General features: G+C 39.6%; 1 protein-coding gene across 2 annotated transcripts; it reads right to left on the bottom strand.

Moving 5' to 3' along the window:
• Window positions 1–284: 284 nt before the first annotated feature.
• On the bottom strand, window positions 285–17,823 carry LOC124066112 (carbohydrate sulfotransferase 15-like). 2 transcript variants are annotated; one of them, XM_046402226.1, is made up of 9 exons: window positions 17,495–17,823; window positions 7,938–8,009; window positions 7,381–7,855; window positions 6,288–6,627; window positions 5,672–5,815; window positions 4,703–4,859; window positions 4,333–4,489; window positions 3,167–3,314; window positions 285–3,009 (listed from the first exon to the last, which is right to left on the bottom strand). In XM_046402226.1, exons 2-9 carry the CDS (start codon window positions 7,976–7,978, stop codon window positions 2,819–2,821), a joined length of 1,653 nt encoding a protein of 550 aa, XP_046258182.1. In that variant the 5' UTR covers window positions 7,979–8,009; window positions 17,495–17,823; the 3' UTR covers window positions 285–2,818. The 2 variants fall into 2 exon arrangements, with proteins under 2 accessions (XP_046258182.1, XP_046258181.1); XM_046402225.1 differs by lacking the exon at window positions 17,495–17,823 and adding an exon at window positions 13,318–13,520.
• Window positions 17,824–22,411: the final 4,588 nt, after the last annotated feature.

Below are 22,411 nucleotides of genomic sequence, written 5' to 3' on the forward strand. Positions count from 1 at the left end.
AAATATATTATATGAGCCTGGACAGACATGGATGGAAGCTGCATCTTGGCTGTGGGCAGAGACATACAACCACAAGGCAGTAACTGCAATTTACTCACTTCTGATATAAAGCTGCATACTAAGTTATGGGTCAGCTGCCAGGCTTTGTTTCTTATCTTTATTCAAAAAGAAAAAAATTGCAAACGCTGAAATTTGACCTTTATTTTTTATTACCTGTAATTTGGATCGATCCTTTTTTTCATAACAGAAAAAAGAGTCACAGGAAAGAGAATGAAGCCAAAATAGTTTTATTGTCCCTCTCTTTATTATAGAACTGCATTGCAACCCCCTTCATTCTACTGTCAAATAAAATAAAAAGTAAAAAAATAAAATAAGTCACAGTGGAGCCCCCTGCACAGTCTGATGATGTGGGAATTTATCAGTGTTGTGTGGAGCAGCTGGGCCCAGCACCCCTGTAGGACAAGCACCAGCCTCACAACAACTCACACTGCATTATTCACACACACGCACAGACACACACACACACATGCACGCACGTGCTGCTTATACTCACTAACACACTTCCCATCTTCATTAACTTCTTAGTTAATTCATTGCAAGGAATAACAACAATAAGAATCGGCCCATTATGACAATCATAACTGCAGAGTTTTCAAACCAGTTACAATTTCATTTATCAATATATTATCATATGATAGAAAAACCTAAACCGCACAGAAATGAGTTTATGGATTAAGGCCAAAAATGCAGTCAGGCTGTTTGTTTTGCCCCTACTGGCTTTGTTCCTGCACACAAAATAAGTCTTTAGTCAGTATGACTTTTCCACATTGTATCCTCATCAGTCTGACAGTGTATGTGTATTACTGTGGGTAACATACAGGTATACTGTGTTTTATGTATTGAACTGTTGACAAAAGTTTATATTTCTCTGTGAATTTCTGTGTATGCATTGGAGACTGATTATAAGTATATATAATCGTCGTGATCACCTGAAGGAATTTGATTGTCAGGTTCAGTCGGATGCCTGGAAGGTGGAGTTGAGTCATGGGGGGGACTTTGTCTCGTCTGGTCTGACTAAATGCTCTCACTCCCTTGAATTCCATCCTTTTAGTTCGGTTATACTGTATTTGGTTTAATTAATGTACCATAAAGAATCTTTATGCTTTATTATTGCAATGACAAAGCTATGTGATGACGTGTCGTCATGAGCCCACAGCTATTTGAAATCCTCGTAACTCAGAAAGGAAGACATGATATGTAATTATGTATGGAGAGACTTAAACAACCATGACTGTGTTGGCCTGTATTGTTTCCTGTCTGTTGTGAAATACTGCAGTAATAGCAGGTCTGTAGAACATAATGTTCGAGTTGCTGGCTCTCTGAGCTGTGTTTTAGTGCCCTCTTGTGATAAATCCCACAACACGAATGTGATGTCACTCAAACGACAGTTTCCACAAAATCTCCTGTACTCTGCATTACCATGTTTGTATGTTTTTAACTCCTTACCATCCAGCTTTTCCCGCTTATTTATTTCAGAAAATACACAAGAACCCAAGGCCACATCCCTGAACTGCATCTTTAGTACAACCAAAACCCAAAGATATTCATTTTACATTCTGTCAAATCCTTCAATGACTTAAGTTGTCAACTGATAATGAACTAATCATTTCGGTACTACTTCAGGATTTATGGTATGTTTTAAAGCCAAGTTGTGTTTAAACAGTTTTCACTGTTAGTTTGTACTGATTGTCTGGTCATTGAGGTTTAAAAGCAGTAGTAATAATATTCATAATTAGCCCTTTCAAGGGAGGGCTGTGTTACTTTCTCAAAAAATCTCTGAAATCTACCGGTACATTGTACAGACAGAAGTAATGGGGCACACTTTTTAATAAAGAGTATTATTGAATTCAAGTGTGGAGTGGGGCTGTTTTTCAAGATTTGTGCTCGGCCCCTTGCTTCCAGTGAAAGGAAATCTTAATGCTTCAGCATACCAAGACATTTTGGACAATGCTATGCTTCCAAATTTGTAGCAGCAGTTTGGGGAAGGTCCTTTTCTATCCTAGCATGACTGCGTCTCAGTGCACAAATCAAGGTCCATAAAGAAACAAAGACAAAGCCAGGCTTTTTCGTACAATATCAGTGTCTGACCTCTCAAATGCTCTACTGCATGAATGGGCAAAAATTCCCACAGAAACACTCCAACATGTTGTGGAAAGCCTTCACAGAAGAGCGGAAGCTGCTATAGCTGCAAAGCTGTCCGTGTATTTGGATTGCGATGTTATTAAAGTCCCTGTGGGTGTAATGGTCAGGTGTTCTAAAACTTTTGTCCATACAGTGTATAATATTGCACATATACTTTTTTTCTTGTGCATCTTTCGGGCTAATAATGTGGGGAAATTGGAAATAAAAATGGCACATGGGATTTTTCTATATATAAAATCTATACATAAAAACAGTTCAAAGTTGTCTTTTGAGCCATAAATGAAGTGAAAACTATCCAGGGGTGTAAATGAATAAATTTTAAGTGACTGTATCAGTGTATCATCTGGGCTTATTCATCAACTCTAAAACAACTCACAAAATCAATTTATCTTATTATTATCATCATAATCTTGATTTAAGTAGTCACATGGATTCTTCCAAAATCAAATAAATATCCCAAACCCCAACACCTAATCAGAGCTTCATATATTCCATATCCAACTATGAACATGTGATTCGCACTGTAAAATAATTTCTATCGACAGACAATTCCTGCCTTAACTTCTTGCTCTTGTTTATTCACATCCATCCACATGTCGTCCCTGCTCAAGCCTCTTCAGGTGTTACTCCAGAGGAACGCCTTGTTGTTCAATAAAATGGCCAGTTTACGGTTGAAGGGCTGGTGGAATTTCCTGAGGAGGTCTCTGGTGGCTGGAAGCATAGGACCCAGGTCCCTGTCTTGCACCCGCCGGGTGTTAGACATGGGCACATCAGTCAGTGCTGCTTGCGCCTTCTCCGACAGAGGACCTGCAGGAAGGATGGAAGGTTGATGACTGAGTCTTTACTGAAAACAAAAGGAAAGGCCTGAGCCAAAAACAACAAGATAAATTTAGAGAAGAGAATATGAGCACTGGTTTTTCCTGATATTTAAGAGCATGTCAGTGTAGATTGCTGTGTTACGTACCTAAACTTAGAAAGTCAAAAACTTTCTTGATTGTCTCTTTAAGGTTGGCTGAGTAGTCCTCTAGTCGAAGAACCAGAATCTGCTCCCTGTGGAAAACAGTCAGCCAGTCCAATAAGAAGACGATGTACATTCCCAGAGTCAGCCTCACCTGTGAGGAACAAATCGGACTATCATAAGTTTCTCTTTTGTCCTTGCGTTTTTTGGTTTTTTTTGGCAATAAGAAAAAATTGTACATTAGTGAGCAATAATTTTTCCAAATTAATCAACAGAAGACAGTGATGGGACAGCAATAAAAGAGTTGTGATCAACATTTTGATTTTGATGTTAAAAATATTGATCGATGTGCATTTATGTGGACCAGAACAGTATATATATATTTTTTTTTTCACTGTAACTGTTTGAAACAGACCAACAGGTGATATGATAGACATATTCGGTGTGTATAGGGAGAAAAAAGAGCAAAATAATGTGATCCTCATTTGTAGCAGCAACTGTGATAATAACTTTGTGATTTTAAAGTATGAGTACCTCGTGAAATCATTGCTTAATTCCTGGTTATTTAAAATCAAAGTGACTTTTATTTATTTAAATGTATTAATTGGAGTAAAGTTTAATCAATCCAGATGCACTGACACGATGAGTCCTCAGGAGGGCGCCACAGTACAACACCACCCACAGAAGCTAAGCCATTGTGCTATGATCGCCACCAGGGTCACACAAGCTTGAGCAGCTTTTGAAATCCCCCACACACAAGAGAAGAGTCATGTAAACAGAAGGAATCTGATCTTTTTCAAAATATTTTTTTGTTGGATTTGGTTTCCGGTCAAGATGGCTGCTGCTTATTGATGTAGTGAATCTCCCAGAATGACAGTGCTGTCACCTGCATGTTGTGATTAGCTGTGACAACCAACAGACCTCCTAACTCAGCTCATTCGTGTGGAAGTGCTGCCTGACAGGAACATGTGCTCAAGGGTCTGAAGAGACCCAGGTCAGGTCAGCTAGTTTTGCCTTCACAGAAGGCGGCGTGCTCCAGCATAGCAATATTCATTTACAACCACTTAGCGCTCAGGTAGAAATTCTCAAAAAAGAAATTTGGCGTTTGCTGTTATAGATATAATTAAACATAGCTGTGATTATTCTTATGAAAACATTTCATTTCAGCTGACCTGCATGGTGTTGAAGAGGCTGCTGCTGTAGACGCACGAACGAAGTGACCTCTCAGACAGGCAGAACTGAAACAACTGTACAGACTCGACGACCTTCTTATGGAAGTCCTCTGCTGACTTGTTGACTGTCTTAAAGTAGAGGTAGTCAGAGTAAAGCCTGGTAACAGAGGGAAACAGAGATGTAAGCCAGCTGGATCTACGGACGGACATTTTACTGGATGTACAAAAGAGTTTTGATTTAAAACAAATATGTTCTCCAACAATGAGAAATTACAGGAAAATCCCTGAGAAGTTATCCAAAGCAAACTGTTCCACCATGGAAAATCTGTATCTAAACAGGCAAATGTGCAGATGGATTTTTCTACAATACCTCTCTACTGGATCTCTAAGCATGATGATGATTTTGGCTCCAGGCTGGACTGCATGGATGAAGTCCTGGGCCAGGAATGGGGGCTCTGTCTCTGTCTCCTCTGGGTGAAGATAGCTCCAGAACTGGTTGTCCCACATGGTGGATGCACTGGCTTCACCTGTCAAGATAATGACTTAGCATCTTAGCATCACCCCTGGCAACAGCAGTTCAAATATCTTATTTCTATTAGATTTTAAAAATGTTTTTAATGACTGTGTGAACTGAGAAAATTGTGAATTTTTGACAGAAACATAAAAAAATAAACATCTCAATCTCTCTCTGAGATACAGAGTTACAGATGTTGCAAACGTTTTCCTTATCTGGGAACATCAGGTCTTCAAACCCTTCAAAACTCTGAAATAGATTTGTGATAACAATTGTGTCATTTACTATCAGCAAGCAAGCAAAATCCAAATAAAAAGCCAAGCAAGCAGTACATTCTTATTGGCAAGAAGAAAACCTACAAAAACAAAGAACTTACAACGATTTCTGTTGAAAGGATCAAGACTTTACTTCAAAAATGGAATTTCCTTAATCAATTGTTAAATGGGGGATAATCTTTATTGACTCTCAAGGCCAGGAGGTCAAAGTTTGAGTCAACCTCGTTCACATTCATAGATGCATAGAGTGCGAATAAAACTGATTGTGACAGCACCAAGAGGCATTTGAGAGTCTGTGTACACCTCAAAAGACACCATGCACTTCTCTTGGACCAAATAATATCGAGAATAATGTGAGCGCCTTTGCCCCCGCAAACACATGTGAGGTCAGAGCCACTTGTGGAGAGTCCTCTGAAAATGAGCAGTTGTTTCGCCGTTTACAGAAAGCACCTGATGAAAACTACAAAGGTAGGAGATTCTTCCATCTGATGCACAATGGATGCTAAAAAGACCAAATCACACACGCCCACACACATTCACATGTGTTCACCTGTTGTGAACTGGAGCGACGGGTGGTCTCCAGATGAATTTCCACTGATTGCTCTTTGGATGTTGAAGGCTGCCCAGTCAAAGAGATCCAGGTAATCTTTCACAGTAAACTTTTCCTGCATGCCATCTCTGAAACGAATATAACCTGCAGCCCGAGGTACACCATTATATAACATTGCATACACTTTTACACACTTCTTCGCCATAAAATTCAAGAAATGGACTTTGTACACTTTGATAATTTTACTCCTTTTGGCTAACTTCAGACAGAAACAATGAGGCAGACAACAGACATAGTGCAATAGTTACCCAACATATTTTTCTTTTTTTTTCGGTTTAAATATAATTATAATACACAGCACTTCCTGCAAACAACTCACAGTAAAAGCTCTCCCATGAAGAGAGTAACAGCAGTTTATCACCACATTTACACATTCATATACCGCTGAATTAGTATTTGTTCTCATAAATTGTAACATATTCACTAATTAAAGGTAAATTGAAAGAGCCTCTTAACAGGACAAAACCACCAGAACCAAATATGGATGCTAAGGTTCTCTTTCAATACTACGGTAAAATGATGATTAAATGAAAATGTCGAACTGACGATGACTTACCGAAGCGTTTTCTGGTCCACCAGTGCGGCTCCTTCACTGTGTTGAACTTGACCTCTGGATGTGACAGCAGCCTGTGGAACAGGTCGGTTGTGCCACACTTTGGTTGGCCAATGATGTAGAAGAATGGCAAGCAGCGCAGACGAAACAGTTTGCCATCTCTGTGCTGTAAGTGCTCACGAAAGCTGGCCCTCAGGCTTTCACATGTGATGCTGAAGCTATTTGAACGCAGAGAATACAGATTCCTCTTGTATGGATCAGTGTTGAGCCTGCCAGAGAACTCCTCATACCAGCAAGGGCTCTTGATGCCAGGCAGGAAATGGCGAGGAATTACAGAGAACAACTGCAGCAGGGGAGGAAGTGATATTAGGGTGAAAGAAGGTAGACAAAATAAGAGAAAGTGTAGCCCTTTTAATAAATCGTGATACAGAGAAGGATATCATGTTCCATTTCTGTTCCACAGCCTACTCCTTCAGTATCAAAAGGTCTTTCACAGCAGCTATAGCAGCTTTTTTCACCCTGAATTCATGACAGGTAATTACTCATGACTTGAAAAGCACAAAAACATCCATAATGTGGGGCCATTCGACATGATTTTGCAGCTTTACAACCGATGCATCATCACCCCCAGTATTTGGCTATTTTGTACACCTGTTGGTTGCATTATGTTGCTTTGAAAATTTGTTCATATGTCTAACACTGACACATGCCACTAATTGGTATTCAGCTCACTGACTCACTACTGCTGTAACTGTGATTTCCAGTGCGACTGTCAGAGTAGCCGATGTTTGAGCCATAAACACTGCAAAATTATGTGGACTAAGGTGGAAAGGAATAATGAGAACATACACCAAACACAGCAGAATGACAGCGCATTGGCACATTCTAGTTAGCAGGCCCTTCTCAGCACCTCTGTCAGTCGCAACAAACACTGGTCATTATGGGATTTAACAAACAGGCATTTACTGCAGGGCTGATTGCAAGGTGTTTGTTATTTCTTGGTCTCCTACTGCATTATCATTCACCAGCATATTTTTGTCATTGTTGGTCTACTGATGTACAGCAAAAATGAATTCAGCTGTTTTTCCAGACTTACATGGGAGTCGGTTTTAGTTACATCCTTTTCATCAGGCACCTTCCTGGGTTTGTATTCCAGTTTGGAGCTAATGATCTTCACCACCAGATTCATGTCTAGTAAATTCTTTTCAGAGGAATCTTCTGCTGCTGCTTTGCTGGACAGCACAACCCCGAGTCGGAAGTGATCGGGTGAAGGGGTGAACAAAAGTCCTTTATTGTTCCACATCAGGACATAGGAAGCCACAATCACGAACGTCACTGTCAGGCCCATCAGGAAGCTAAACACTCTGACGTTTAAGATGCGCCGCAGATACATCAATGACGTCAGGGAAACCCACTTACCATCCGGATTTTCAGACACATTCGGGTGCCTAAAATCCAAAAATGTCTTGATAGACCTTTTCTCATTGTTCTCAGCCAGAGGCAAATTGTCGTGGCTGTAACTGGGATCCATGTGGATGTTGCTCTCATGTTTGCAGTCTGATAGTAACATGCTGGCACAGAAGCAGATTAGGCATGTAAAAAAAAGGAGCTGGGAAGTTATTCTTTAAATTATTCTTTCAAAGCTTCACCTACAGGAGGTTGCATATCCTGGTATTTAATCTGCAGATCATCATTTGTCTTCATTTGTTACTTCAGCAGAGCCTCCTGTAAATCAGAAACAGTCGTTAAAACAAAACAACAGTTTTGTATGACTTCAGTTGTGTTTTCACCTAAGGAGCAGCAGTGTAGTTTTGAAGAACTTTTGAAGTATTTAAGACGTCTCATGAAGACATTCTGAATATTTTTAGGTTATTTGAGGGAGCCTCCCTGGGGCATCAGTATGTGAATTTCTATAACAGTACTCTTTCTATAGCACAAGTCACCTCTAAAATGTTTGAGGTCAGCTGCAGAGTGTGTGTGGTCGGCTGGATGGGGATCCCTTACTTTATGATGACGGCTATATAGCATGCGAGGCAAAGCTCTACTAAGAGACCTTCAAGGTCTGAATAATAGCTACACTGTAATTCAAAACTAAAAACACACGATTATGAGCAAAAAGCCCACTGAGAGCTCTGTTTTGTTAACCTGGAAATGTGATTTTGAAGCTTTTTTTTCAGGTGTTGATACAGGTGGACAAGTGCATGCACTTTGTTTTCTTTTTCTCTCCACATGAATAATATGAAAGTAGGCACTATTATTTCTAGCATCCAGTGCTAATAAACTCCAGACACTGGATTATAAAATGTTTTTAAAACATTTCTCTAACACTTCCTCAGCCAGTAACATATTTCTTTTTCTTGTGTTGCACACTTTGTTCAAAATAACAATCCCACTGGTCTGTGGAATGAAAACATTCTCTCATTTTAAAATGCTGCAAAACAGTGACCTTTCAATTCCAAAAGGCTAACAAACGTTTTCTTACTGCTACCTGACTATCCTTTAGGTCACACGTCAAGTTTAGTTTACTCATCATGATGATTTCTGCTCAGCCTGTATAAACTATTGAATCGTGTCTTCTGTTTGAAAAATAAAAAAAAACCAAAACATTTTCAAAAATCACAACCATGTGACTAAAATGCAAAGAACACACAGTTTGCTTGTGACCTGTGTACATGCTAACTTGTCGACAAGTTTCCCGACACGTCCTTCCATGTGTTGTTTTTTATTTTTTTACAACCTCTCCCTCGTTTCTGTTTTAAGCCACAACACTATAAATGGTGGGTGACTCAATCAAAATATGTGTGAGTGTAGACTTGTTGAATGTGTACACAAAGGGTTTGAAAAAGTCCACCAGAAGGCCAGCCTAACACTTGCAGATTTTATAACGGGACAGATCTGTGGACGCTGGAAACAGACAGAAGTGAGATCCTCAAAATTCCAATGAAATCCCTTGCTAAATGTAACTCTACATCTACCGTGCCTCATAGTTATTACTAATCCTGATTCCTGCTTCACCTTCATATAATTCTGATTAACATATTTTGATGGTGGCTTTAATGCTTTTAATAATTTTTAAAGGAATGACTGTTCCTCTCTCTGCTGTGTAACTATCTATCCATTACTCTCATTAAACATTAATGTTGAGGTCAAGGAAAAATCAAAGTGTGAGAGAAGACAGAGATTTGGAAATGTGACAGAGCATAAAGAGGACAGTGAGAGTCAAGGGTAAAGCACGGAGTGGAGAAGTGAAGCAGCAGGGGAGACAGTGTGAGAAACAGCAGGACAGAAATCCTTTAGACCTCTTCGGTCTATAAGAATCGATCTGCGGAGGGAAGCAAACGGCAGGTGGGACTGACTGAGGTGAAACCCCATCATCAAAATCCTGCTGACTCAAAATAAAAAGTGGCATTCATCACTTTACTGGATGCTTTTGTTGTCCTAAAAGCACAATATATCAAGACTGATCGGGTGTCAAAGCCAGGATGGGACATTACTCATTGCTGGTACGATGAGTTAGGCTGTTAAAAATGGGAACTTATCAGAGTATCCGTAATCTTGCAGATTCAAGGCAACTAGAAACAACACCCACAGTATCTTAGTGGATGTGTTTCTTTGCTCTCCTTTTCCTTATTATAGTACTTATGTAATAGTTCAAACAGGCTACTTTTCTATATTAAAGAAAAATGTTAAGAAGCGCAGATCTGATGTCTACAATTTGGATAAATGTAAGTGTAATAGTTCAGCACTAAGGTGGTTTGGGAAATGCTGAAGATAAGGGATGGATTTCCCTTATATTTCCCTTTTCACTCAGCAATTGGTTGCACACAATTGGACTGTTTTATTATATTATTCTATTATTGTTTTTAATTTTTTTTACACTTATTTATACTATTTTTATTCTTTATACTTGTATCCATTTATCCATCTATAACTACTAGTTCTCAGACAATTAATCCAAATCTGTCTGGTAAGCCCCTGACCTTTCTGTTAGTGCTACTATCAGGTCGAAATTAAATGGGCAGATTGCCTTGGAATTTAGAGAGCACAGCTGTGCTCCCACAGGATGAAGACTGAATATTCCTCTTTCCCCATATTCAGATCAAAATATCAACTTTGCACAAGACATCAAATGAAACGGAATGAAATCTGTTGTAATTTTCAGGCAGATCGGGAAAAAAAACATTTGATTTTTATCAACCCACAGCCACACACGACATCAAGACTGCAAGGGCTACTTCTCACATTTCACTGCAAATAATATAAACTGTGGCCTCTTTTCTAGATAGCCCCCCCCCCCCCCCCCCCCCCACACACACACACACAAAACAACGAAATCCAAGTGTAAAGTCTTCCATGACATATGTCATCAAATCTATTGCTTTAACAACACAGATGAGTCACATTTTTTTTAATTTACCAAGTGCACCCAATTTATTTCATTTACATAAAAACTACTTTACATGTTTAGATTTTTTTAAAGACATTTTTAATGACACATGCAATAATAGAGTCCTTTTCTGATATTACCACCAGGGGTTCCAAAGAGGGACGCTTCTTCTACACATAGTGACTTTAATGGTCATGTCTCCACATGTAGAATTGTCCATTTTTAAGGACTGTAAACGAGAAAGTTAATTTCTTTACTTTTTGATGACTCATCTTCACCCTCTATCTGGACTCTGCTCAGCCTCACAAAGTCTGTAGTGTAATACGTTTCCATCTTATTAGTAATAATAATATACTATGACAGTTCAGTATTCAGATGGACTCAAGTTCATCTGCTTGAGTCGTTCACTGAAACTGTCTTTGGGGTGTTGAATGCATCCTCCTTACACATGGCCTCCCTGTTCTGCATGCTTCGATTTATTCGTCTCTGTTTAATCTGCATGACAAAATGATGCCAATAAGCCTCAACTCATCGTGTGTGACAGACCAACTGAACAACAAATCAGCATCTCTGCAGCCACAAAATGCTGCATGTTCAGAACAGCTCTATTAATCATCAACATGATTAAAGAGAGATAATCCGCTGTGACCACAAGACCAGTTAAAGAGATCACTTCTAGAGCCACACATTCACATTCTCACCTCTCCTGAAACATGTTTTAATCATGTCTTCATGTTTATAAAGCTCTAAACACATCCTGACATTATACAGCACACTCTGTGGCTGAAACTTGGCTGAATCCCAGCACTGCAAAATGGGAGGCACAAATGCCACAAAAGGAAATAAAACAGCCTCCGAGTTGATGGGGAAGTTAAACAAAGAAGGATGGGATACTGAACTGCAGCTATAATAATACTTTCGGTCTGTGGATGAAAAAGAAATCAAACGTAAAAGTAATTTGAAGGACAGAAAAAAATGATTACTTGCCCGGTTCTTTCATTATGGATGAAATGTTGGCCGGAAATCTAGGCGTTCCCTAAGAGCACAAATATCTAGAACTTGGCTGGCTGGCACACAGAGCCCTGATGTCAACCCCACTGAACACCTGTGAGATGAACTGGTCTTTTGGTCCAACATCAGTGCTTGACCTCACAAGTGCTCTACTGCATGAATGGGCAAAAATCCTCACAGAAACGCCCCCAAATCTTGTGAAAAGCCTTCTCAGAGGAGTGGAAGCCGTTATAGCTGCAAAGCTGTCTGTGCATTTAGAATGCAATGGTTACATTTCCCAATACTTTTGTCCATACAGTGTATTTTGTGGTTTTTATTGGACATGAGACTAATTATGATAGTATAAAGACTTATTTCAAACTTTTGTTAAAATTCAAAGAAACGAATGCAGTGTTTTACAGTCATTTTTAGCCAGCGGGTGACATGTTACTTGAAATTCCAATTGTGGCCACAAAACCAAAATCACCACACCAACACTGCTTTTGGGGGCTTGCTAAACTGTGATGGATGTTCACAACAGACAGTTTAGATCATAGTGTCTGTGTATCTTGCTTCATCTGTGTTTCTAGAGAAGCATTTATCTTGGAGAGTATTTTATGATTACAGAATGATGATGGTGCTGATTAATATGATATCAGTGTCAAGGCCAAATGCAAGATACAAGATAGAAAACGGAAACTGCTCTGTGTACAGATTATTCAGAAGCACTTTCAAAAGACATGACACATGTATCGTCTTGAGTGCATTTAGCTGCTGACGAAAATTGACTGCAGTGAATAAGAAACCTTTGGGGTGAATAAGAAAAACAAACAAAAAAATCCCTGTGAAAAACATCATCCATCATCGGAAAAGGACAGCTCGAACAGAACGACAAGAAAGTGAGAGTGAGATGCAGATAATACTTTGACTGCATTAAATCACTGAATCAGTTTTAGTTGGAAATAACACAGAGCAAGTCTTGCATTGAAGAGGATCGTTGTAATCTGAAGTTAAAAACTACCAGCTCTTGAAATAGAAACTCTGAGCTCTTGCCAGAACACTTTAGCATCATGCAGTCCTCCCACATTCCTAATGTGCTCCGTTCCAGAATCTTTTTCTTCCATTTGTGGTGGACCCCCAGAGTGAAGTCTAAACAATCTGATATGGTACAACTCTCTCACTCTCCCCCTCCCCTCTCATACTTTTAGCATTACCTAAGTCTCTGAACATCAGATCTTGCCAAAAGAAGCATGACTTTGAAACCTCAGCACCTCTAGATAGCTGCTCTGCAAACTCGTTAGGCAACTTAAAATTCCGAGAGTCTTTTACCTCCCAATGCACGACCCTGAGATATTCTGCAGCTGTTCAGTGAAAGCGAAAATACAACAATGCAGATGTTAGTTTTAAGCATGACAAAATCTTAAACTTGTAGCATCATTCTGAGGGCACGTTGCCAAATTGACAACAGATTATGGCTCTCAGTTCGCCACTTTAATGTGATTTTATGTCAAAACACGCAACAAATTTTAGCAACAGAATAATGAACTTTTAAATAACTGAACAATACGTACTTCAACTACAATCTCCATCTACACCAGAAAACTCCTTACCTCACCTCAGTCTTTTTTGTAACTGGAATAAAATAGGAATACTCACACTGGTGATGAGTGCTCTTGTGTGGCCGCTGACGAGCCATGATCACCAACAAACGACCTGACGGGTTTCTGTAGAATGTGACCATGAGCTGCATGAACGAAATCCCCAGAATGAATTGCGCTCAAGTTGACGATCGCCGTCTGCGTTTTGTAGTGGAGACTTTCCGGAGTCTCCGTCTGACTGAGCTCCCCTGCGCGCAGCAGAAGGAGAGACAGAGAGATGGGGGGGTGGGGGGGGGGGGTGTGCATATGTGAGGCTGCAATGGCATCACACTACACATTTCAACCTGCTTTTGGCGAGCTGGTATGATGAATGGTCCAACGCTTTAAAATCAAATCAGTACATGCGTCTGACTTCTGCCAGCTTTCCTATGAGGGATATCCTGTTGGTTTTTGCCCAAAATGGTTTACCAAAGTTGGGGAAATCCTCCAAGACACTTGACTTAATGCAAGAATCAATTAAAGATCACGTATGTAACTTAAAATGCATATATGTGTTTTTTTTTCTATCCATTGTTAGAAAACCCTTTACTGAAGCTGTAGTTTCTCATTATCAAGCGTCAACTTTGATGCACAAAGTCACAGTGTTCTCATGAAGCTCCACAGAAAAAGGTAACAAACACACTGCGTGCACACTATTTGTTGTAAATGGTCCTTTCTATTTAATTTGGCTGTCGTTCATGGACAAACCTCACTCTCTGAGCACTTCAGCCATGAAATAATCCCCCTGTTATTATTTAACCTCAGTCTGATGCTTGTCTTGAGGGGTATTGAGGTACAACATGAGGAGTTAATTAGCTGTTGTGTTCATTCACAAGCTTTCATTTCCTGTTCTGCAAGTAATATTGTGAAATCATCCTAAGTATTGATTAGGTGATATCCCCAGTTCAAGGTATCTTTACGAACACACATCACATGCTCAGAACAAGTGGTTAGCACTGCTTTTAAGTAATCTCAAATGTTCTGTTCGACTAAGGCGAATCGTTTTCTTCATTAGCTGTCATGACTCATTCGGTTTAAGTGGGAGTCTGCGTGGGTGTTTCACAATGGCACATCAGCTCTAATGATTAAAACCACAAGCTCTGTTGAAACAAAACTGAACTGCAGGTCCACTCAGATGTGGCTCCATGGTGCTCATCACTTGGTTTTTAAAATACAGACCACAAATGTATCCATTTTTTTAAAAAAAATCCATGGCTTTTTTGTTGTTGTTGTTTACTTTCTTACTATTTCTGTGGGGTGGGGACTTAGTTAAAACCATCATATTAGAAATATTCATAATGAACCAGGAGCTGCAGTATGTTCAGTTGATTATTTTGCTTCAATAATTATCCCACAACCTGTCTGGTCTACTTTTACTTCAGTAAATGCAGTTAATTATAAAGTCAAAGCTGCTGCTTTGCCATCAATAGGTACAAGGTAACCAACTACATTTTAATCACTGTTTTGTATCTATAATTATTCCCATATGCTCTTATTCTGATCTACTCAGGCTGCTGTTGATGGAGGCATCAACATCATCCAGGCTGACATCAAGTCAATGTATCATCCACAGTTGAAAACTGTGTTTCACTGCTGATACACAATGATTGAGAATAAAATATTATTTGCCTTTATAAGGCTGACATTTATCTCGTGTGTTATCTACATAATACTGTTCATCTCCATTGCCAGAAGAGTGCTGTGAATTTTAAGTGTGTCAACACACTGCCAACATTGTGATTAAATTCTTCAACATCACCAAACAACAACGTCCAAAAATGCAAAGTGCACTGCCAAACAGCAGTTTTTATCAGCACAGGATTCTGCACTTCAAAAAGACTTATCATGATGAGATGAAATCCTTCCTGTTCACTCTACATTCACACAAGATAGAGCATTCTCTGTAAGCCCTGCCAAAGTCACGTTTCCTCCTCTTTACAGGAAGGAAATTAACTCTGTTGTCGAGTGGCAACTCCCTCTCCATTTGTCATGACATCTGTTTCTTGCTGGGAATAAATTGAAAAAAATAGGAGAAATGAAGCAAAACGCTGAGGGCCGCCACGATGTTCATCTTTGGAGCTCCCACCGGTTGCAACTTTAAGGAGGTGAGATGGTTCATTTCTGACAAGTGAAAGAGTCTGCGCCGGGAAACTGACGCTGCACTATGAAGATAAAGTCTCATTTGAATAAACTGCCTCCCCTTTAGAGCGTATCCATATGTATGAGACTCCGAGTCTAATTGCTGTTAATTCCTATTAAATTGATTGTGATTTATTCAGTTCTCACAGAGATGCACAAGCTGTGTGTATGAGTGGAGTCTGACAGATAGATTTCCCCACAGAGTCACCTGAATCATTTGTGATCAGTTTGAATGTATCAGATGTGGTTTATGTTAATTGTTAACGTTAATTAAATTCATGTTCCCCACAGGATGGTTTAGATTTAAGGGGTTTTTATGAAATTTCTCAATAACTTTTAGATGAATTTCTATGAAAATTGGTTCACACATTCATGTGTCCTTAAGGACTCTGTGAATCTTCACCTTTTTATGTACCATCTAACTGTCAAAATCCTATTTGTCTTATACACTATATAGACAAAAATATTGGGACACCTGACTTTTACTCTGCATTTAAAATACATCAACATTGTTGTCCCCCCCCTTTGCAGCTGTAAGAGCTTCTCTTCTGGAAAGGCTTTTCACAAGAGTGTTTCTGTGGGAATTTTTGCCCATTCATGCCCAGATCGTGCACTGATGTTGGACCAAAAGGCCTGACTCACACTCTCCAACACAAAAAAATATTGCTACACATCGGTATATTAGAAATGTCATTGACAGCATGTTAGCATGGGTTTGGTTTAGGCAACAAAACTACTTGATTAAGTTTTGAATAACAACATGGTTCCGGCTAAACTAAGTATGTGAAGTTATTTTACCTATGAAGTTAAAGACATTGTTGCGTCTCTTTTCCAAAACTAACTGCAGCAACAGAGTTCATTAGACTGACATTAGTTCACACGGCAGCAGTTGTGAGATAATGTCCTCTAATGAGCATGTTAGGCCTGTGTGTGTGTGTGTGTGTGTGTGCGCGCACAAGGAAGGACGAGCTCTCTTGCAACACTGCGGTCTTTGACTTTGAGACAGACTGTAATTAACGGCATTCTGTCCTGTTGTATGTTATCAGCACAGCTGACCTTTGAATGCATCAGACCAGTGAAACAACACATCTGCTAAAGCTGCAGTGTTTGGGGAGAGGAGCAGTGAAGAGAATATTAAACAGAGATTGTAAGTGAGTAAGTGTCATATATTATTGCAGGACTCGTTGCATTGTTTTGACTGTGGGGCACATCAATACTAAAATTCAGCCAGGAGAATGTGTTAAAAATGACATCTTTGTCACTGGCCCAAGCTGATGAGATGGTAGAATGATTTTATTGTAAAAAGGCCTTTAACAGAAGAGCCTCCTCTAAAGAGTGATGATAGGAAACACACTCCCGTCAGCTCTGCTCGAGTTCGGCCCACAGTTAGAGTTAACTCAAGGATCTTGAAACTTCCCTTTACTCAAGATTAAATCACATTACACTCATTTCCAGAGCAGTAAAGCCTTTTCCTTGGAAAATCTGTTTTCATCCAGGGCTTGATTTCTGTGCCAGTGGTCTTGTAATCACATCAGCGTGTCCATTTTAGATTAGAACACACAGTGAAAAGATTTGTGAAGTAGGATAAAAGATGGACCAGACGAGTTTCATCAACTTTGCCTGCCAAGACATCGTTCATACACTGGCATGCCATTTCCGGTGTTTCTTGAGCAAAACCTTAACTGGGAAGTCATCCAAATATTTCCCCTGAAGTCAAATTAGGCCTGAAGTCTCACTCTAAATCATGATTTCTCATGCTGTAGCTCAGTTGGGCCACTTTTATTGTTTTGTCACTTTCTGCCTCTCACAGACATTTTTTTTTTGCACTTTTGTAAAACACTTCTACATAGAAATTGCTTTATCAAAACCACATTGTTCATCATAGAAGGAACAAATCAATGAGGGAGTGCTAAGCCAGACTGAGTGAGGCAAAATATTGACTGATGCACTCTCAGGCAAATCCAGAGACAAAACCCAAAATAGAAACTGTTACACCAAGGAAACCTGGCGAAAACCTGATTTAATTATGAATATTAGAAAACAGGAAATTTACTTACTTTTTGCACTTGGAGAATTCTTTTCATTACATTATTTCCTAATGGTGGGTAACATCTGGACAAGACAGCCACAGTAATGACAGACTGCAGGCAAACAGAAGGGAACATTTAGATTTTCAAGCATTTGGTATTTCCTTCCTTTTGCAGCACAGTGACTGTCTGACCTCTGGGTAATTTGTATTTAGCTTAATGGGTTTAGACACAATGTAACCAAAGAAATCAACCAGTCTCATGGTCTGTCACTACTCTCCATATCTCATTTTGTTCTCCTCTATTTTCCCTTTCCTGATGTTTTGGTTTGTCTCTGCTGGTCCTCCCTCTCTCTGTGTGAGTGTCCTGAGCTGGGCATGGTCACTTACTTTCTCTTGCCACTTCTTCACCTGCACACCTGCTGCACCTGCTGCTCATTGACTGCAATCAACCCTACCCCAAGACTGCTGACAGGCTCATCCACTCCATCCCTTCCAGACTGTAATTTTTGCACTTCAGCATCCCTTCTCCTTTCATTGTTCAGCTCATCATCATGTCTTCCCTGGATCTCCCTGGATAACCTGTTTTCGCTGCCCCATCTCAGAGACTCCCCTGACCACACTTTCCTCACCTGCCACACTAACACCTGGATTATTGTTTGAATTCCTCTGTTATCTTTGGCAACATCCTGCTCACCATTTTGTGAATACATTTTTGGATCTCTTTAGTAATAAAACTGTTTAACTATGTGAGTCCATAGTCAGCTCAGACTGAAAATTCAACAGCCAGTGATACATCCATCCATTCGTTTTCTATACCGCTTATCCGTCAGGGTCGCGGGGGAGCTGGAACCTATCACAGCTGACTACGGGCGAGAGGCGGGGTTCACCCTGGACTGGTCGCCAGTCAATCGCAGGGCCAACACACAAAGACAGACAACCACATACTCTCACACTCACACCTAGGGGCAATGTAGAGTAGCCAATTAACCTAATGTGCATGTTTTTGGTATTGTGGGAGGAAGCCGGAGTACCCGGAGAAAACCAACACAGGCACAGGGAGAACATGCAAACTCCACATAGAAGGGCCCAGACCGGAATGCCAGTGATACAATCATAGTGGAAATATTGTGCATGTAGTATAAAATAAGTGTGCAAAAATGTTCAACAAGCAGTGCTAGTAATGGCACTGTTTAACTTTTTATGATTTCAGAGGTTTGTCATTGAACTGACCCAGAGATGAGGTGCACAGTGCAGCTCATGTCTGAATTCCAGGCAAGCCTGAAACCTCAGAAGGCTTCCCCCACTCCACCCCACCCTTTAAACCTCAACCTGACTTTCACTTTCCACAGCTGATTAAAAGACCATTACAAGTTGGCTCCTTCTGTTGGCTGACTGCTGCTTGGTACTAAAGAAATCAGTTTTATCTCCTCCTGCCTTGGCCAGGTTCCCTGCTGCACTTGAGGACACAGTTGAAATGCAAAGCATTTACAAGACATGTTGAGCAAAATTCTAACCACTTGAGCAAAAGCGGGATTTATGTAAACTCTCCAGGAATTTTGCAACCTTGTCTTTCTCTTTCCCTGCATATTACTCACAGCAGGGCAGTGAGGTTCCTACAATATTAACAGGTATACATGCATGTGCTTCCAAAAGCACTTCATTCTACTGTATTACATGCCTTGAATCATAAAATTGGTGAAGTTGGTATGATATAATAAAATATCCAAGAGCCAAAGCTCGTAGAGAAAAGTCTGCAGTTAATCATTAATAATAAACCTGAGGCTTCAGGAGTGCACTTCCACAAAGATATGGAAAAGTTTATTATCCAATCAGAGACACTGTTCAGATATTACAGATAATCGGCTCTGGGTGATTTTTTTAAATCTTTAATTTAGCTCTTGTGTCTGTTAAAATGACTTGCCTACTGTATTCTGCAGCACACAGAAGAATGAAATCAGTAGTTTCTAAAAGTTAAACTTCACAAAACCGGGTTTTATACAGGCAACTGTTATGAAGGTGTATGATGTTCAGAGGAAAAAGCAGGTTTTAATAGTGAGCAGTAGCGTGGTGTGTTCAGGTGAAAATATCTGAGCTGTTGCCATTGCAGCTTGTGATTAAACCAACTTGGTGGATCCACAGCAAAACTTTAAAAGCAGCCTGGATGTATTCAGATACAGTGTTAAAATGTTGACTCAGTTCATCGGCTCAAGGAAACAGCAACTGTGATACTTGTTATGCAGTGTTTATTTTGTCTTTTGATTTGCCTTGATTGGACAAAAGAAACCAATTAAGATGACGGTTCTTAACTTATGGGTCCATCTATAACATCTCACAGTCCTCCTCAGCAAATGAAGTTTGCTCTGTTGTCACCCTCATGGTCATGAGGACAAATGAGCTGTTTCCATGACAACTGGTCCAAAGCCGTCTACTGTGGAAGAGTGTGGGTTGGGGTTGAAAAGTCCTGAATAAAGGTAAGAAGTGGACATGGAGGGTTTGGATTTAATCGTAGTTTTACCTGTTGTTCCATTTGGATCAATGTTAATGCAAGTTTAAGATTTTTTATTTATAAAATTCAAACAGGACATCAATCAGACAGTTGACTTTTCTAAGATTAGACACACAGTATTTAGCTTCTGCCACTCTCAATAAAAAAACAGAACAAAGGACATAAGTTGGGTGGGATCATGATCGTGCTATGTTTAGTTGTGTTCCTGTACTTCCTTCCTCACTCTCTGACGCTGGAAGTTATAGCAACAAACAACCAAATGAAACACACTGTTACAGTGATTAAATTATAGACTTTCTTTGAGTTTGAATCACATTGGAAACATTTGGAATAATCCAAGTACGCGACTCAGAGGTCAATGCAGAAAAATTACATATCATCTCTAAAATGTTTAACATGAGTAAGGAAATAAAAGGTCAAGACAGAAAAAATGTTTCTTGAATTATTAGAGGGAATCAGAAACTGGCTGCTTTCAGTGTGTACACATGGTTGGATCCTTATAAAACACTCTCACAATGTTCTACCTGGTAGCATCTCTTCCTATGTCTTTTTTCACCTTCCACCACCTGCTCTTCCCACCTGACCTGTGATCCTCAGTGGAAAGACACCGGTTCCCATGGGCCACCTCGGCTGAAGATAGCGCACACACACACACACACACACACACACATACACACAGACACAACAGGAAATCCACAGCTCCATTTTATTTATTCAAGCCTCCAACTCTCTGCGAAGACAGCGAACAGGGGTTGTGGATGGAATTTTCTCTCCATTCCACTGCACATGGACACACACACACACACACACACTCGACCATGCAGACACTGTTACTATTAACATCTGACCTTGTCCCACAGAATTCTCCAGCATGAATTTTAAACAAGTGCTCTCTTCATCCAGACTTTAACGACCTCCCTCAGATACCTTACAAAATGATTCATCTCATTGTCAGTTGCCTCAAGCCAAGATATGGGGTGTGTTCCTTCAGTAAGATTTTCCCTAGCCCCAGCCAAATTCATTTGTTGCCTGACAGGTCTTTTTGCAATTAAGTGTTTCATAACCAAACGTGAGGTGACATTCAGAGGAAACAAAATGGAGAACAGCAGGTTTTTATTAATGTGTGTTTGCAAGTTTGTAAGCAGGATGTGCAAATGAATGCATACTTGAAAGGGGGAAAAACCAAAACAGAATTTTTCTCCTTCTTTCTCTTGCCAAACCAAACGATCTGTTTGTGTGTCCCGTTCTGCTGGTTGGCTTCTCTTTGCGCAGTGGGTGATACGCTATATCAGGCATACACCGCACATGGAGGCAGACATGGATGTAAGTGTAATAGAGGATTGTATTCTCCATAACCAGACACGACCAGTGGTGCATTGAGTTAGCAGGAGTTCTGAACTCAGCTGTGGCTGCATGGCTTTATTTTTCTAAGTTCTTTCTCTCTGTAACAGATGTGCATACACACCTTAATGAAAATGTTCTTACAGACAAGTCTTACTGACTTCAGAGTAATCGGGGTTCTTAAAATACATAAATTCAATACTAAAATAACAACAATAAATATAGCACAACACAACAGTTTAAATTCTTTAAATACTTTAAGCAAAGGTGGATCAATAGATCCTGATGGCAACAGATGGCACTGATGACCACAATGTCTCTTAAATTAAAAAAGAAAGAAAGAAAGAAAGAGAACAGTGACCCTGTGTGGTTGTTTTGTGTAAGTGAAGGTTATGAATGATATTGTTTGTGGCTTAAAATGTATTAAGAGGAAAGTGTTTAATTAAAATTCCTGCATTCATAGCGAAAAAGTGCTGACGTATTAATAGAAAAATGTAGATGTAAAAAATGGAAATGGAAATGGATAAAAGGAGCTCTCTATACCCACTGTATTATTAAATATACATGTATTGGCACCACTTTCTAATAAGATACTTTTCATGAAGGATTTGTAAACTAATGGCTTTATTTACTGCAGTTTTAATACTTGAAGAAGAAGAACTCCAGGATAACTCCTGTATAAAATCCAGATGCAGCTGGACACCTACTGTAGTTCTTTAATCAATCATCTTTGATTATGTGCTTTCTAAGTCATGTATCTGCAGTTATAAATGTTAGAAGGTATTAATAAAGGGTTCATTTCCTCTAAGTCATCCATGAAAGTCAGTCAATCACCTGTTGTTATAAATGTTAAATTGGTTATAAAGGATTTTTTTTAAAAATACATCAAATCTGTAGCTATAAATGTTAGCACATTAATAAATCTATTGTCCAGATGTTGCAACCCAGGATTAATCTTTGGAATATTATCACCCAAATTTGTAGCCTGGCTTTAAAGTGTGACTCAAAGGCCCTGCTGCAGGAGGATTTTCCACAACCTGGCAACCCAAAAGCTGGTCTTATTAATGGTTTATAGCTCATCTAAGAAGTATTATAACT

This window comes from Scatophagus argus, chromosome 10, assembly GCF_020382885.2.
Source record: "Scatophagus argus isolate fScaArg1 chromosome 10, fScaArg1.pri, whole genome shotgun sequence".
In the NCBI taxonomy this organism is placed as follows: domain Eukaryota; kingdom Metazoa; phylum Chordata; class Actinopteri; family Scatophagidae; genus Scatophagus; species Scatophagus argus.

Bases quoted from the DNA above. Each gene is read 5' to 3' on its own strand.
- LOC124066112 (XM_046402226.1), bottom strand. From the start codon at position 7,978: ATGATGATCTGCAGATTAAATACCAGGATATGCAACCTCCT. The intron at 7,856-7,937 runs GTAGGTGAAGCT...CTTCTGTGCCAG, and splicing joins ACCAGGATATGCAACCTCCT to CATGTTACTATCAGACTGCA. The intron at 3,315-4,332 runs GTCAGCTGAAAT...TGTTCCTCACAG, and splicing joins GCCTCTTCAACACCATGCAG to GTGAGGCTGACTCTGGGAAT.